This window comes from Mugil cephalus, chromosome 13 (genome assembly GCF_022458985.1).
Source record: "Mugil cephalus isolate CIBA_MC_2020 chromosome 13, CIBA_Mcephalus_1.1, whole genome shotgun sequence".
NCBI classification, from domain to species: Eukaryota; Metazoa; Chordata; class Actinopteri; order Mugiliformes; family Mugilidae; genus Mugil; species Mugil cephalus.
The window spans coordinates 19282911-19300486 of record NC_061782.1 but is presented as its reverse complement, the minus strand read 5'-3'; the positions used below and the strand labels follow the sequence as shown (position 1 = coordinate 19300486).

At 41.7% G+C, this 17576-nt stretch overlaps 1 protein-coding gene across 1 annotated transcript in view; it reads right to left on the bottom strand.

Annotated features, from left to right (window-relative positions):
- Positions 1-314: 314 nt before the first annotated feature.
- Positions 315-17576, bottom strand: part of camkmt (calmodulin-lysine N-methyltransferase) — a 106382-nt gene continuing 89120 nt past the window's right edge. The window contains exons 9-11 of the mRNA XM_047603816.1: positions 14387-14450; positions 12172-12303; positions 315-3446 (exon numbers count right to left, since the gene is read on the bottom strand). Coding sequence (XP_047459772.1) covers positions 3348-3446; positions 12172-12303; positions 14387-14450 — 295 coding nt within the window. The 3' untranslated portion in view covers positions 315-3347. The remainder of the gene's footprint in view (positions 3447-12171; positions 12304-14386; positions 14451-17576) is intronic.

Sequence of the window (17576 nt, the reverse complement as noted above, 5' to 3'; positions counted from 1 at the left end):
TGTTTGAAACAAGGGCCACAGACAATCTGGGCCTGAAGAAAACTTTACTATATCTGCGAGCGTTTAACACTCCATTTATAATAATGGAACACCCACAATTTTCACAGCAGCTTTGTCGACCACGTCCAAATAAGTAGTTTATTAAATAATCATATATTCATTACGGACATCTAATTGATATTTGTTTGAGTTCATGAAATTTGAAAAGATTAGTGAAATATTTGTGTGTGTTCCAATAGAATTATTTTTGCTTTTGTTCATTAAATAATTTTATTTTCAGATTGACAGTTTAACACAAAAAAAGTCAACATTTCTTCAAGAAAACGTCTTTATTTTTATTCGTTCCACTCCAAAAAACATACACTCGTAGACTAAAAAGTACATTCAATCCACTTTCAGTACAATACAGTAAAGCACAGTAACACACTGAATGGAAAATCTCACAAAATGAGGCCATGTCCACACTAAAGTGGGTAATTTGAAATATTTCTCTAAGGTACCTACAGTTTTGTGTGTCTTATGTTGTGTTAAAGGTACTCTACAACACCATGAATGGGGCACTTGAGCCAACGGTTTTACACCAGACCACATAATAGTTTTTTTTTTAGGTTTTTTGATAAGGCTTGATGTCCCTGCACAAAGAAAATGCAGGGAATCAAATTCCCTTTTTCATTGAAAATTGCAGAATTCAGCATTTTCTCCTTTGAAGGCCGACAGAGAACACTGAAACTGATCCAAATTAGTGTTAACATGGCCCGTAAATTATTATTATTTTTTCTTTTTTTAAGAATTTAGTTTAATAATCAAAACGATAACACAGTGGTAGTTGAGACATCCGCTTGACCGCAACACAGGCTCTCCTCCTGTGTCTTTGAGGCCAACCTTGATTTCTCCTTTCATTTCTCCAACATAAGTCAGCAAATCCAGATAAAGACCACACGACTGTCTGAGTAACACTGACCGTCAGTGGCTTCTTGACTGCCTTATGTCACAGTGAGACATGGTCATATCATAATGACACTAGTGAAGGCCTCACTGTGTAAAAATGGGACATCACAGCAGACGGAGGCTGCAATGTTGCAGGAAGCAGCAACTAAGTAGAAAACAGTGAAGCCAGATACTGTACATGTCTGTGACGCCACACAGGACAGTGATAAAGTCGGATTTCGGAGGATATTTATATGTTAGCCCACGTATATTAACTGTGTACAGAAAACCACATTCCAAATAAACATGTAATAAAACACCCTTCTAAATGTTTGCAGTGGCAACAATGCAATTTAAATCCTCAAAGCTGAGTCCACTGATAAAACTGGCTTGATTTTCTTTAAACCGAAGTACTTGTATTGGATTTTTTTTTTTATTCTTTTTTTTTTTTTTTTTTTTGTAATATGAGGAATGTAAACAACAGCCACTTTTAGATTCTGCATAGCGTCTTGGCTGTGTACAGCAATGGATCACAGTGAAATATGGAAACACCTTTGTGCCGCGGACCACTTGCCGCTTTCGTAACACCACAGGGAAAAGGAAACAGGTGAATGCACAAGAAAAGACCTGAGTAAGAGAGGTTAGTTTGAAAGAAGAAAAAAATGTGCCAGAAGAAGACGCGGAAGCGGTTGGTCTGATACGTCTAGGTATGTTTGCTCTTGAAGGTATTAGGAAGCTGAGGGACGTTCGAGAACGTTTGCACTGAATGTATCTATAAAATCCTGTTCTTACTTGGGATGTCTGCTGGATGTGACTGCAGCATGTTCCTCTTTCCGATTTAGTTTGGAAACACAAGATTCTTTTTTTTTATGTTTGCCATGCATGCAGAAAACAAAATTGCATCCCATTTAAGATCAGTGTGGTATAAATACTTCCTGGCCGTATTTCACTCATTTGACTTGGCATTTTTGTCGACTTCCTCTATTTTGCAAATTAGCAGGAACACAAAATCCTTCACACCTCAGGGAGGTGACAAAAAAACAAACAAAGAAAACTTATATACAGCAAAAAGTAAGGCTAAATTAATCAATACATGAACACACTGTTTAATATAAAGGATTCTTCAGTGTAGCTTTAAATACTGAGCAGCAACAGCAAAAATAGATCCGGCTGGCGTGAACTCTGAGACGCAGCGTGGTGGACATTCACACACAGGCTAGAACTGCAGTAGACGGTCTGCACCCAGTGGACGTTAGGTTTACAAAAAAGGTCATTCCACAGTATTGGGGTCGCTTATCAATAAATGCAAATCGCACTGTGTGAGTCAGTTCAACTTACAGTTACAATGTGCATGTATTGCTTCTCCCTTTAAACACACACACACTTCCTGAATGTTCAGACTAGGAGCTTTTAGCAGCGTTTAGCAGCTGCCACAGGATCTGATTGCTGACAGTCGCATCGGTCACTTTTAAGCTGTCAGTGCCGGTTTAGTTTGATACCCTGCACTGTCAGTACAAGCTGCAGGACTCGTGACAGGAGACACAGTGGATCCAAGTCGCACATATGTGTGAGGGGTTTGATCAGCTGCAGCTTTGTCACAAATTAAGATTAAAGCAGGAATTTGAGGTTTTTGGAGCGGTATGATCAGAGCACATAGCTGCAGAACAGATTATAAAACCAACAGAGTTGCAGAGCAATTCAGTGGGGACTACTTGTTCCCATGGCAATATCGCTCTGTACTATGCAATCTGTAGCTCCTGGGCAGCAACAATCGGTTCTCAGTCTGAACGCGGCTTAATATGTTAATGCACTGTTGTAAGTAATGGACAAAAGAAGTTTTTAATGTTGACCTCTGACTGGGCTGAATGAGTTGCATTAAAAGAAATTAAGTGGGGAAACACTGAGGAAACTGCGAGCTGCTCCACAGCCTGTGACAGTTAATGAATTAAAGCTGACCTCCACGCTGGGGCCAGAAACACAGTGACAAAGGTTAATACTGTCTGACTGAATAACGAACACCTGTAGCAGGACTGGAGGAAAGGTCCATGATAACTGACTAAATAACAAACTGGCCTGTCTGACTGAATGAATGAATGAATGAATGGATGGATAACTGGTCATTTAGGAGCCAGGTGAGGTCACTGAATGCCAGGCAGTACTGACTGGTTACCTGGCAGGTCTGACTGTTTGACAGTGTCGTTCCTGGATGGACGATTAGCACAAAGTGATGAGTGACCGGCTGTCAACAGCTTATGTAATGACAGGCCAGCTGATTAAATTGCCGCCCGGATGAGCGAGTATTTTCTATAAGCGTAATGGCATATGGTTAAAAAACTTAAGTCAGACTATTTCCAACTCCCCTCAAACGCGTGGAAATGCAGAGTGGTACTGTGAACGGCTGAGGGCTCACTTGTTTCAAGTTACTGAGTGAGGCTGACAGGTTGAGGTCCTTTGGTCAAGGTGAGGAGGATAGGATAGTGGATGTTCTCGTCGTACGCTTCTTTTCCTTCTCTCAGCATCTGAAAGGCACAAATGCGACAGCATTTTAGTCAGTGGAATATCTTTCAGGATTTCCTTCGGATTCAAGATGCTGAATACGTTATGAGAATTTTGTACCAAGGCTCACCGCAAATTCAAATATACATATTTTTCTTCTGGATTATTGTGCTATTTATCCATCGACATTGTTTTGGACGTGCTCTCAATGTTTTGGGCAGTGGGACATTTGGTGGGTTTTCTCAACAGCGCCATGACGTCTAGATTTCTAATATATTTAGTCTTTGGGCACCACAAGCTGAGTGCTGTGTAGCTGTTGCTTCTTGCAACATCTTGGCCTGGTGCAGCCACAGTCGCATTTCCACACAGTGAGGCCTTCACTAGTGCCATTATGATTCGACCATGTCTCACTGTGACAAAAGACAGTCATGAAGCCACTGACGACCAGTGTTAATCAGACAGTCACGTGGTCTTTATCTGGATTTGCCAACTTGTGTCACTAATAAGGAGAAATCAAGGTTGGCCTCAAAGGCACAGGTGGAGGATCTTTGTTGCAGATGAGATTGGGCCACAGTTAAATTCTTTTAAAAAATTAATTTGCGGCCGAAAATTCTGCAATTTTACCTAAACTGCTGTAAAACTGTTGGCTCAAGTGCAGTGTTCGTGGTATCTCAGAGCACCTTTAACAGTCTTTATGGCGTGACAGATGAAACATAAAACTGGTGATATTAAACTACTCACTTTAGTGAGGACATGGCCTCGTTTAGAGAGATTCTCTATTGTGTTAAATTCCCTCTGCTGGCAGACCAGTCCTCTAATTGATGAATAAATAGCACAAAAGGCCCGAGGAAAATCGTGCAAAATGAGAAATCAAATTTTTATTTTGGTGTGAATCCTCTCTTTAGGTCCTTTGTTAAATCTTATCCTTGCACCTTTTTCCTTTGATTTCAGACATCACACAATTAACCGTAACCAAGCAAAAGTACCGATTTTAAATGTTTTATTCTCTCAGAGGACTTTTGATTTGAAACCCCAGTCAAGAAAAACAGTGACAAAGTAGATCGAGGTTAAACTTTACTCCCAATATTAAACAAATTAAACTCATTAGTTGGTCATATGCTGTACTTATGCAGAGGACACATACCCCATTCTTTATTATTTTAAACACAATGCTACTTGAATCCGTCAACTACCAGCAGTATTAAGCAGTATCACATTGCACTAATCTGAGCATTAGGACTGAAACAAACTCCCAATTAGTAACAGTTTTTGTTTTATAACCTTCAGAAAACAGTGAAAAATGTGCTTCTCTGCCCATCCATCTGGGTGGCACTCAAAGACTTTCAGTTCACTGTCATGTGAGACGAGAGAAGGCTGCAAAATCTGCATTTAAAAACGATCTCAATGGTTCATCATCAGCGTCGTTGTCAAACAATTATCAGTCAGTCTGTTAATTCAATAATAGTTTCAGCTCTAACGGGAAAATCCCTGCGCACACAAAACACTCTCACTTTCAAATGCACATGCATCACTGCGGGGCGCCCATGTGGTGCCCACTCAGTGCCCCCGTGAGCAGACTTGGCAGTTCGGGCATGCACCAGTTAATCAGCTCGCTCAGCGTCTGGCCAAATGATCAGAGACTTATGAAAGTGAGTTCAGTGGGTCTGCTCATGTGAGAGTGCGATTGTCTGTCGGCGTGCGCGTACGCGCGTGTAGGGTGAGAGCAGGACAGCGGAGAACAGTGTGAAAAGCGCTCACAACAAACAGAAACTGAGACTGACCCCAAATTCGCTTCTGTCAGTGCCTTATAAGCACTATGCACCTGATCCAAACCTATTATAATGTACTGAAAACTCACTTTAGGTTATTTTATACTGAATCATGATTTCAGTCCGCAGTTTGTTAGTTTTCAGTATCTAAAGATATAGTTTTATATGTAATGTGTGTTTTATAATTAAATTGTAAAAGCTGTATTTCTACAACTTAAGAAAGTGACAGAGGGTCTCAAAAGCACCCAGTATCCTCTGGTACAGTTGGTCAGGGCTTCATCCTACAGCGAGATAATGACCCAAAACTTTAGTCCAAGCTCTAACAGAACTATTTCAGGATAAAAACACAATGGAAAGCTTGGACACGTGGAGTGGACCATGGCCCAGTCTCTAGACTTTAACCACATGGAGCTGGTTTGTGATGCACTGGTGCAAAATTCTTTCTGAAAAATATTTGATTTACATTTTAGAAAGAAAGAAAGATTGTCACAAGTGTGTTCGCATGTTAATCAGACCAAGATGGAGTCGAAAGTTTAGAATTGGTTTTGGGTTTTATATTGATTCCATGATTTTATTTTTTTTTAACTTCAGTTGTTTATTTGGTTTATGCTTTAATTTCAGAGTAAAATGAGACATTAAACTTCATACATTTCAGTAAAAAAAAAGAAAGAAATATTTGAGCATTCTAAAACGTTTGACCGGTAGTGTACGTGTCGGGTGTATACGGGTGTCAGATCAGAGGAAGGTGGTGTTCTTGAACGTGCTTTGCACCTGCAGCCCTCAATGCCCCCACCTCCAGAGAGCAGGAGGTGTGTGTGATTTAAATGGCGACCTGAGGTTCCGCTTCACATCGACACACCTCTCTCACGTCCCATCACACGTCTCCCCGACACCTTGTCCTGTGAAAGTGTGAAGTCTACACTCCTCTCCATCTCTCTCCATTCTCCCGTTTTCTGTTTTCGTCTCTGCTTTTTTTTTGTTGATTTTGAACAAATCCCCCCCGGTCCCCTTTACTCCCTGCCTTTCTCCCTTGGTGCCCTTTATGTGCGTTATCTTCCTGTAGCCATCCCTCCAGGCACCGGCCGGTGGTTGAACCCGTGACCCCCCGGAGAGGGACGGGAGATAGAGGGCGGCAGAGAGAGCAAGAGCGGACGACCCGGGGGGTGGCTGGGCGTGGAGGGGCAGCTGCCTGCCCCCGGTGCTAAGCCTGCTACGGGGACCGCGGCCAGCATTCACATTCAAATTCTACCAGGCAGAAGGAGCGGGGACGCGATAGATGAAGGGATGGAGGGATAGAGAAGGAGGGAGGAAGAGAGGGAGGGAGGGGAGGGTTTTAACACGGTGAGGGCTGAGAGCTGCAGAGGTGAAAAGTTTAACAAGCAAAGCTGTTCCTCCTGATCGCAGGCTGCCTAATCAGCTTCATGGGTGGCTGGCTAAATCGGCTCTCAACCCGACCCCCCACCCCCCCACAATCTTTTCTCTCTCTCTCTCTCTCTTTTTTTTTTTCGTTTCCAAGGTGCAAGTCATTTATTTTATTGCCACTTTTGCACCAGCTTCTGTCTCCCCCTCTCGTGGCTCTCATTTTTCCTCGCCATTTCTCTGCCTGCTCCTTTTTTTTTCTTCTTCCTTTTCGTTTATTCTCGCCCTGCTGGTGTGGACCGAAAAAAGAAAGTGAACAAGGTGGAAAAAGAAGGAGGAGGGGGTGGGTGGGTGGTTGGGTGGGGGGGCTCTGAGACAAGGGAGGGACGGATGAACCGGATGTCTGGGGTCTCTCTCGGCAGGATTAGGAAACAGAGAACGAGGGATTGGGTGGATGGAGAGATGAGTAGAGGAAGGGATAGAAGGACAGGCTTGAATAAATAGAGAAGTGGGTCGTGATGTAGGAAATGGGAAGATAGAGGGGAGCAGAGGGAGGGAGAGCGGAGAAGGAAGATATTTCAGAGAAAAGGAGGAGGGGGGAAAGGGCAGGCAGCTGAGGGGGGGTGAGGAAGAGAGAAACAGGGAGACAGAAAAAAAAGGAGGCAGGGAAAAGAGTGTGAGTGCATGGACTCAGTGGGGATACTATTTATGCATGTGAGAGAGACGGGGGAAGTACACATGTGCGCACACCCTTTTCTTGCACGTGTGTGTGTGTGTGTGCGTTTGAGAGAAATTAAAATTCATGACTCTCTCTTCACAACCATTTGAGTAACAAGATTAAGATGGCGGGTTAGAAAATAGTGCTGGCATTATCAGGCTGCTTGCAGTCCCTCCAGCTGCTTGCCTCTCTATTCCACAACAGTGGGGATAAGAGGATAACGCGCTGGCCCTGTCTGCCCGTCCCAGCACACGCCTTAAACTCACACTCTAACACACACACACACACAAACCACTGCACACCGGGCCTGCCTTCCTGCCTCTGCCTGCCTGCTGTCGGCAGTCCCTTGAGTGTATTTGTGTCAGAGGGCGAAAGTGTGCGCATGTTTGGAAAACTGCAGAGCGGCGAGCCGGGGGTCTGCAGAAGGTTTGTAAAGACCGGCTGAAAACACTCGCCGCTCTCACTCTTCACACAAACACATGCAAAGCAAACATTACGGCTGGCAGCGTACTCCAAACAAAATCAAATCTGACGTGTGTCAGAACCTGGCACAGCGAGGGAGGCCGGAATATTCGCAGCGGCCGGGAGTTACATGTTTAACAGCGTCTGTGCCAGATGGAGGAGCTTATGAGTCGTCGTGAGACGACGAGAGGGGACTCCGAACGCACCACCTGGGCGATAGACAAGTTTAGATTCTGATCGGAGGGTGTTGCCAGCTTGATTTGATGAGGGCTTGGCGTAGTTATTCCGTGGCTTCCAGTGGTGTCACATCGGCTTCGTCATACGGGTTAATAAAGATCTGTTTTCCATGCTCATGATTACAACCAGGAAGTAGCAGAAAACCAACAGAAATGAGAAGAGTTATGTTTGAGCGCTTACATGTTGAAACACATTTCAATATGAATCTTCACTCCTTATTAAATCCTGCAACAATATGTTGATGAGTGTTAATGCCCTAATGTTTGTCTAGCCTATTTAGGATGAAAACTAGCCTCTTGGCTAATTCTGGCTCATTTATGGTTTATTGTACCTACAATTTATCATTTCTTAACGTGCATTGCCCCTGACAAATAAACCAATAAAATAAAATAAAACATGACTGCAAATAATAAAATATGAAAAGGTGCAATGATGACTGATTTATTTTCACTATGTTCTTTTAATTGCAATATAAATTACTGGTGAAGACAACATATTTAAATATTTACTTACAAATTTGCTCATTCAACTAAACATAATCTAAAGATTGAGGCTGTAAAAGTTAATTTAGCGTAACCGCAAGTGAGTATTTGCTTACAAGCCGGAGATGTTTCAGCAGCTGGTTTGCTAAATACGTGGAATCGCAGAGCTTTTCAGCACCAGTTTCCTATCACAATGTACACACATGCTTCTGGTGGAGACGTGTTTGATTGTTTTAAGCCACGGTGACAGAAAATCCATAGTGTGTGGTCCGCTGTCGGTTCAGATATGCATTTCTCTTCTGTTCTGGTCCACTCGCTGCAAGTAAATATAGCTGAAGAATAATCTGAAGTGCAAATGAGGAGCAGCTGCTCATTTGTATTGTGCGTGTGTGTCTGTGCGCGCACGCAGAGGTAGTGTATGTTTCACCGTGATATCATCGTGCGGTGTGTGTGTTTGTGTGTAATGTCTAGCCAATATGCTGTCTGAGTGATGTCTGGTCTGTGTGGGATTGTGATATAGCTTGTTTCTTAGCGGCGTTCACAGCGTGCACGTGTGTGTGTGTTTGTGTGTATCCACAATGGTCAGTCAGACACCTACACACACACAAAAAAAAAACTCACACAGGGGTTGTTCAGAGTGTTCATCAGAAGATAAGCAGAGGAGACTTAATCACCCTCAGATGTGAGGGGGGCACTTCAAGTTGTCCTGATATCCGCACATAGCACCTGACCCTGTAATGTGTGTGTGTGTGTGTGTGTGTGTGTGTGTATGTGTGTGTGTGTGTCACACAGAAAGAAGTGTGAATTTCAAGAGCGAGCCCAGTGCTCCGACAGTCCCCTCACATTCCAAAGAAAAGGAGGCATAATTTCAGGTTGATGTTTTTTTTTTTTTTTTTTCAATATCACACATCAATTTTAGTCTGGACTTCACTATTCACAGCCACACATGCTGTTGTCAAGCAACTCTCATTACTAACCCAGGTCTAAGTGGCAATTTCCCCAAGCAGTTGAGGTGCTGAACCATTAGAATTCAACGGCTGTAGACCGTGGACTCAAGGCCCGATCGATACTCTCTGAAGCTTTTTTTTTTCCTCAACAAATGTGTACCTCTTTAAAATTTAAGACAATCCTGGCATCCACTTTAACTCCACTGAGGCTACTTTTTTTTTTATTTCAACCTATCCCTTTCAACTTTTCTCTTCCTTCCTTGCTTCTCTCTGACTCCACTGTTTGGTGTCCCCTCTTTAAATGACCCTTACTCCACCTCGGACCAAAAGCACTGACTAGTTTTCATCTGATGCAATGCCGTGTCTGACATATTTATAAATCAAGTGTTTTACTTTTAAGTAAAAAGGGAAACAGATGTTTGAACTTTATCCCCAATCTGTCACTGGCAAAATGTTTTAATAGTTACCCCTAACCCTACTGTTTTGGAGGCACAAGGGAGACCTAAACAATATGGTGGTCAGGTGGTCATAATGTTATTCCTGACCTGTGTATTTCCTCCAACATATAGTTGCTGATGCTAACTACTTGTTATCCATCAACCAGAGGGTTAAGTTTCATCCAGGGTTTTCAGAAAAAAACCTTTCCAAAATTGGCAAAGGATCCTGATTCATGTTCAATATTGGTTTGGCTTTCTCCAAATAACACGAGCCTGTCTGGAGTCGGGCCCCTCTGTAAATAAATGCTTACGTGTTTAAAATGGCTCAATCAGAATATAAAAGTGATTGTGCATGTTAAAGTTGGCGAGGAACGGAGAGAAAAGGAAGGGTGAGATTTTGCTCGCTGAGGTTCAGGCCACTTTAACAGGCACTTTAATGGCCAGTCTGTCCAATTCTCCCACCAGTGTAGGTGAACGTGCGCGCACCAATTTAGCCCACTCCTCGCTGTCCTGTTCTTCTGTAGCTGTGTGTGTAATGGAGTTAACAGCTGGACACCACTTCTTTTAACACAGCCTACTCATGTGCTTTCTGTCGCTCCTTTCTCTTTTTCAGCCGCCTTTTCTCTCCTTCCCTCTCTCATTCTAGCGGTGCCAGGTTAAGGCAGCTTGTTTTTGCTGCGGTGTGTCTCACAAAGTGACTCTACACAACGGACGAGCTAATCCGTTCGTCTCGATTAAGTGCATATTACACAACCTGGATTGCTGCTGGTTTCTTTGTTGAGTAGCAAAAGATGCAGCTATTTTTTTTAACCAAAGAAATATAAAAAGATTTTTTTAATCAGTTTATTTTAATATACCAATCCTAATTCGCTGTCGCACAGGAGGACTGTAGAGGCTTTTTTGCGTTATGCTATAGCCACCTTAGGAAGGAATAGCTTTAAAGTTGGGATTCATGAATATGCAATGAAACTAGAGTAATAAGACAAACTGACAACTGTTTGTATGTATCACAGTGGTCTGATATAACAGATATACTTCTATTTTAATTGTTCATTGAGTTATGGTCCCAATTTAAAATCTCAGGGGCTTTCACTTCTAGAGACTACTTGAGCATTCACACCACCAAATGCAGGATAGGTCTAAGTATCACTTGATGTATAAAACTCATTAAAACTTCTTTTATGTTTTGTTCCATCTCTCAGGGATAACATTAAGAAGGATTGCTTTATGTTATGTTAATTTGTTTTTTACATATTTTTGGCGGTTGCCGTGGTGCATTCATGTGACCAATCAAAAAAGACCATACAAAGTTGTAAGAACTGTGATTGTTCTCAGTGTCCATAAAGGGTATGCGCGTGATGTCACTGTAAGCAAAGTCTCCGTGGTTACGGCCACTGAGTGGCAAAAATTGACAGTTGAGCATGGAGATTAGCAGCATTGGTTTGAATGATAGGTTTTAATAGTGTCTGGACTGTAAAGCTAAATAAAAATAAGAGCTGTCGTGCCTGTACCAGCAGATTTGAAAAGCAGTTGGAGGTAATATTAATTTATGCTGTTTTTTTTTTTGATGAAAAATATGACTTAAGTTACTTCTTAAGTTAAATTCTGGAGGCCTGTCAGAGAAGTTTGTGGATGTTGCCTGTTTTGGCGAAGTTACGGCCGACAGTAACTATTTCAGTAAACAATAAACAACGATAAAACAATCAACGGAATATTAGTGATCACTAATCTCTGTACTGTAGTGGCTGGTTGGACGCTACAGTATTGCATGGCTAACGTTACTGCTCAGTAAAGCTCTTAGCATTAGCATCTTTTATTTAGCTACATTTATCATAACTGAAATGACTTAAAACTAACTTAAGCTTACAGAAACTGAGGCTAATCTACTTTTCCAAATCCATACTAGTTTGTATGGATCATTGTTGAGTCCAGTTGCCCTTAATTTGACCTGATAATCCACATTTTCCCTGGTCTGCCTGTATTTACTGATACATTTCACCATGTTTTTGCCACTCAGAGGGGTGTGGCCCCAGGTGGCAGTGACATCAGTGCATACTACCATCTATAATGTCAACTGAAAAAAAAAAAAAAAAAACAGTGCAAACTTCTCCAAGCAGTTCCAGGAACTTTGAAAAAGGTCCAAAAGAGCCTTTTGATTTGAAACTCCAGAAAGTGGTAAAGTCAGAAAGATGCTTTTATAATGAATTCTATGAAATCTTGCCAGTAAGTTAGAAGTATTTTTTTATTTTTTATTTTTTTTTTACCAAAACATGGGTCGATCTTCAGGGCTTTGGAGTCTTACTAAATGTCTTTCTCATTTTTGGACATGGTTCTTACCTTCAAGTGAACATCCCAGACCTGAGCATCATACTGCTGGTGTTGAGAGACAGAGAGTCCAGCCTGCTGGGCCAGTTGACAAAACACATTAAGGGTTTCACCTCGCAGTGGAGCGAACACCAACGCCGTACCCTGCGTGGAAAACAGGACGAGAGGAGGGCAAGTTCTTTAATGGACAGCGGACATGGTACATTTCTAGCATACTTCACACCTCAGCTCTCAGATGTTTCACACATAAAGACACATACACACACAGAGTTGGCTGCTAGTGCGTCTTCTTCTCGGAACATATTAGATGATAAGCTAAAAAAAAAGAAAAAAAGCTGAAAGGTAAAGCTCTGCTAATCCAATCAATCCTGGAAATGTGAACACACACGCGTAGACGTGTAAATGTGTCTACTTGAGTATGTGATGCTGTTTTTGTGTCCGTGTGAGAAATACAGAGAAAGAAAGTGTGTGCATCACAGACATCCTGCGAATACTAAGAGGATTACCAACAGGTTCAAAGTTTCTTTGAAATCCTGCAGCTTTCAGTTTTATTTCATGTTGATCATGTTATTATTGTTTTAATTAAATGGAGCAAAGAGGGACGCTCACACGCATACAGCTAACAAACACAATGAAACGCACAGAGCCACAACACAAGCTAAAAGAACATCAAACGCGGCGAAGACAGCGAGATCACTGTGCACGACAGATGATTTTTCATCTGCATATCCACTTGCCCGTTCTCTGTCTAAAAACACAGCAAACGCAAACAAACAGACAACATTCCTCCCAGCGCTAATCAGCTGATTAAGGGGATCCAGCCTGCCGGATGGACCACCTTTGTCAGAAACAACAAATTAGAGCCATTAGATGAGAGAATTAATTGCTCTGTTAATTGTTTAATCAGCTTAGCAAATTATTAAATATTTGGCAAAGCTTGTTGTGGCAGCGACAGTCTGATGGACGACACTCAAATCATATTAGCCCCCGAATTATCTCCTCTGGATTAAAGAGAGAGCCATGAAGAGAGACTTAACACACAGATGTACAACAATGGCCAGATGTCACGTCTGATATCTGGCAACATTCGGCCACAGCAGCTTCAACAGCAGCCTAAAATGTGAGCGTCACTGCTGGCAACTATCCGCAATATTAATTCATTCAATAATGAATTCATTTTTGTCTAGTTACTGCTGCCGTTCGCAATACAGGTAATAATGAAACTGGATTTAAATAGTTAGGAAACCAAAACTACATTGTACTTGACCCTAATGGTACCTGGTTTTGTTTATGTGCTCAGTTTTGTCTCTGAAATTTCTGCACCGACCCCAGTAAAATGGAATCTCATTTGAGGTGTTTGACAGCATTTACTGACATAACAGTGACATTTAAAAATTACAAATGCAACATCTCACTTGCTGGTTGAACCCGTGGTCAGTACTTTTCATACTGATGACTACTTCTTTTGCAAAACGTAGTTCAAGTCAAGTCACCTCACAATGGATTATTAAGAGAAATTAAGACGCCTCGCTTGAATTTTGTTAATTTTTTTTTTTCTTCTTTGTTGACAAAAAAGCCGGATGTGTGGGCTGACAGTTATGAAAGATGTTAAACTAGATGCGTGTTAGGATAGTTTTCCACCCTCCTGTCTCAATTTTTCCTCATAGTTGGTCATTTACTCCCGTCCTCTCCTCCCGTCCTTCCAACTTTCCCATCCACCTCTCCTCTCCCCCTCATCCTCTTCTACATTCTCTCTCCTCTTTCTTCTTCTTCTCCCTATTGCTTTCAGTTCGGTGCCATTTTCGCCTTTTTCATAAACAGATATTCTCTGGCCTCTGTACTTAAAACACACCCCTCTTCTCTCAGATGAATAGAAATCTCAACCCTATCTCTTCCAGCCTTTTGCTTTTTTCCCCCCCATTTGCTTTGGCTGTCACAGCATGGGGTCTTATCTCGAGGCCAAAAGGGAGAAGTTCCCTCGGATTTATGATTAAGGGAAGGGAAGGGAAGAGAGAGAAGGAGATCAGAGCGATGCATTCAAGTTGCTTATAATAAGCATTAAAGCATTACATGATATTAATCCTGTCAGGCGATTAATGTGTATTGGGTTTTGGGCAAAGCCTAATTATGATTGAGAAGAGTGGGAGGTGATTTAGAGGAAGGGGATAAGCAGAGATATGTACAGTAGACACGCGGAGGCAACACAAACACATGCAGACACACTTACGCTGGGTTGCAGTAATCTCCTTATAGCATCAACCAGGCTGGCTCGGTACTGGTCGAGGAACAAACTGAGAGGGAGAGGGAGAGTCAGGTTAGAATGCATTCGTACGATAGCAGCTCCAGATAAAGCTGCAGGCTATTTATTTTCTTTTGTTTACGGATAAACCCACCGACAGAAAGAGGGGAAAAAACAATTTGCATGAGTAAGATGCTCTTCCTTTTTGTTTACGTCTGAGTTTCTGTGGGTATTCACCTTGGCTCGCTGTCGAGGCACTGAGGAGAATGCAGAAAACCCAACATGCACAGATACCATCACCCACGGTAAACACACACACACTCTTACTGAGGTACCTGACATGTGCACTCTGAAGTTAATGAGTGCATAAGAATCCAGCCACCGATGGACACCAAACCTTATTAACTGGCAACATTGTACATGGAGCGCTGACATGCTCCATGTGTACAACATCACACTTTATATGATTAGAACTGCATTAAAATAATTCTAGTACCTTATTTGAAGTCATTACAGTGTTAATGTATGATGGACAGTAGGACAGGACTCATGCTGTTTTTCATTTTTACTCAGAAGTTGGAAGTTTTTTCCAAGTTCTGAGTCGGAATTTTAAACTGGACCGCCCCCAAAGTCGGATCACTGACTATGGCACTACCAAGATGGCCACCCTGTGTGTACACGGAAATTAGAAACTCCTGTAATATCGTCTCATTGCAGGCGACCCTGGTTCAGATCCCGCATCGGGCGCCCTTTCCTGCAAGCCTCCTCTCTGCCTCCCAATTTCCCTGTCCATCTCCACTGCCCCGTCAAATAAAGGCTGAAATGCCAAAAAAAAAAAGAAAAAAAAATCCATTGATTGGCATTTCTGGTTAGTTTTAGTTGCATTAAATGGTTGTACAGACAGTAGGTTTCCACATGTTGAAATGCTGTTACAGTGTAACTGAAGTGTTATATAAGAACCACAAGCCATACTGCACTAACAGCTGCTAAGAACAATACCCTGGTAAAACCAAAACAGAGCCAAACACCATCTAGCAAACTGTGTTTAATGGTGTATCTTTTTCTACATTTAAATTAGACATTTAAAACCTCATGCGGTCTTGTAGATTCCATCACTGTAAAAAAAAACTCACGGGTTGGATCAAGTTATATGTTCGATTTACAATTTGTGCAACTTAAATAGCCTGCAACAAACGGTTGCAGAGAGCTGGCCTCGTCATGTTGATAAGTTGCTCTACAGTTTATTAAGTCATCCTGAAAAGCTAGTGCCAAAAGTGTAGGCCACCAGCGGCAGAGCATCAGCTCAGTGTGTCACAGCCCTATAGGAATAGTGGCTAAATGAAGTTCCAGTGTGATCTATAATACATATAATCTTTACCTCCTTCAGACGGTTCAAATTTACCAAGAATGTATCAAAGTCAAACCCTGGTCACCAAGAGTCCTGGACGCTAATAAATTACGTTAATAGAATCTTCACAAACTGTGAGATCCCTCATCCTCCAGTTCATTTTGTCCACATTGTCTTATTCATTTTAGTAATACAAGAACATTTCTGAGGCAGAAATAAAACTGTGGGTTTAATACAGACATAATTACAGCGTGAAAACCGACAGTGTACAAACGTGTATTAAATGTGCTGTATGTTTCAGTAATATCACGACAACTGGCCCCTTGTCTAAGCCCTGCTATAAACACAAAACCACCATAAGCATGCCCTTCATTTAGATGTGAATGGACAGTCATACGACACAAACACACGCTAACACCCACACCCACACACACGGGCCCAAATCCTTCTAAACAAAGTAACACCTGTCTATCTACTCACAATGACAAATTTCAATCCATTATGCAAGTAAGTACACTACGAGTATGAGTGTGTGTGTACCTATTATCACAGATGAGAGAGGAGTAATTTGACTAAAACGCAACAATACAGCGCAGATTTGACATAATCCTGCACATCCGTCCAACTGGCTAGTGGAGTGGCAATCTGGTGTCCACCTTCCCATCACAGTCTCTGACCTTTTCCTCATTCAAAATCCTCTGACCCCTGAGAGGAACGACGGGTGCCTGTAACAAAGTCTCCTCTCTGCAGCTATGCCCACGCTGACGCGTTTGTTTTCTTTTTTGTGTATTTACCTGTTAAAATTACTGAATGCAGCTTGACAGCCTAATTTCTGTCTAGAACATTTAGGGTACAAATTTATTAGAAAAGAAAAATACTAGCACGGAAATTGCCTCTTGAAACTGTTACCAAAACAAGGATACGTGTACATGCGTCTTAAGTTTATTATTCTTTCAAGGCCAGACAGACGTCTGAAGTTTATGTGACTTGAAAGGTGAGAGGTTTCTGTTTGGTTTATTTTGCCACAGATATCAGTTCACAGGAAAAGTGTGTGGCAGTGAAAACAAGGAAGTGAGCCCGCTGGGTGGAGGCAGGAGCTGAAACACACACAAACCCACACGCACACTGCGGCGAGGGGAAGGACACGGTGCCATTCGGAGGGCAACAGTTACAAGAATAAATAAGTCATTACTTGTGAAAATGTTTGCTTTATAAATGTCCACAACTACTATTGCAACATTGTGACATTATAAATAACACCACCCATATAAGCATATAATTAACTTTTCATTAAAAAATGAGTCATACTCATGTTATTAAGATAAATGATGAAGCCTTTAGATTATTAGACCAAATATATGAATTCTCAGTTATACTTTTATGGTTATACTAATTGAATAAAAGTTTATGGTGTACAGAGATAAATTGTATGTAGAAAAAAAGAGCAATGCTGCCATAATACTGAGTCACACTGGTTTTAATTTCACTGTGTTTGTCTAAACTTTAAACTGTGTTTGTTTATGGACAGTATAAACTTGTCACCTGTTTCCTGTTTCAACGTGTGATCACAGTTCTTGTGAGTTTATAAAGATCTGACATTGAGTGAAATGTTGTCACGGATATTTAGTTCACGTTGTATTCAATTCCTTTGTATTTTTAATACTTTACTTCCGTTGGTCTTAGACAAAACGCAGCATGGCACCTTTTAATAGCAAATAAATGCTGATATTCAATTAATTTAAGTCACCTCTGCTGCCTGGTTTGCATTTATGGTTACTTCAAATTATCTCCTTTTCAACAGCTGCTTATAATCCCTTTACGTCTGAAATT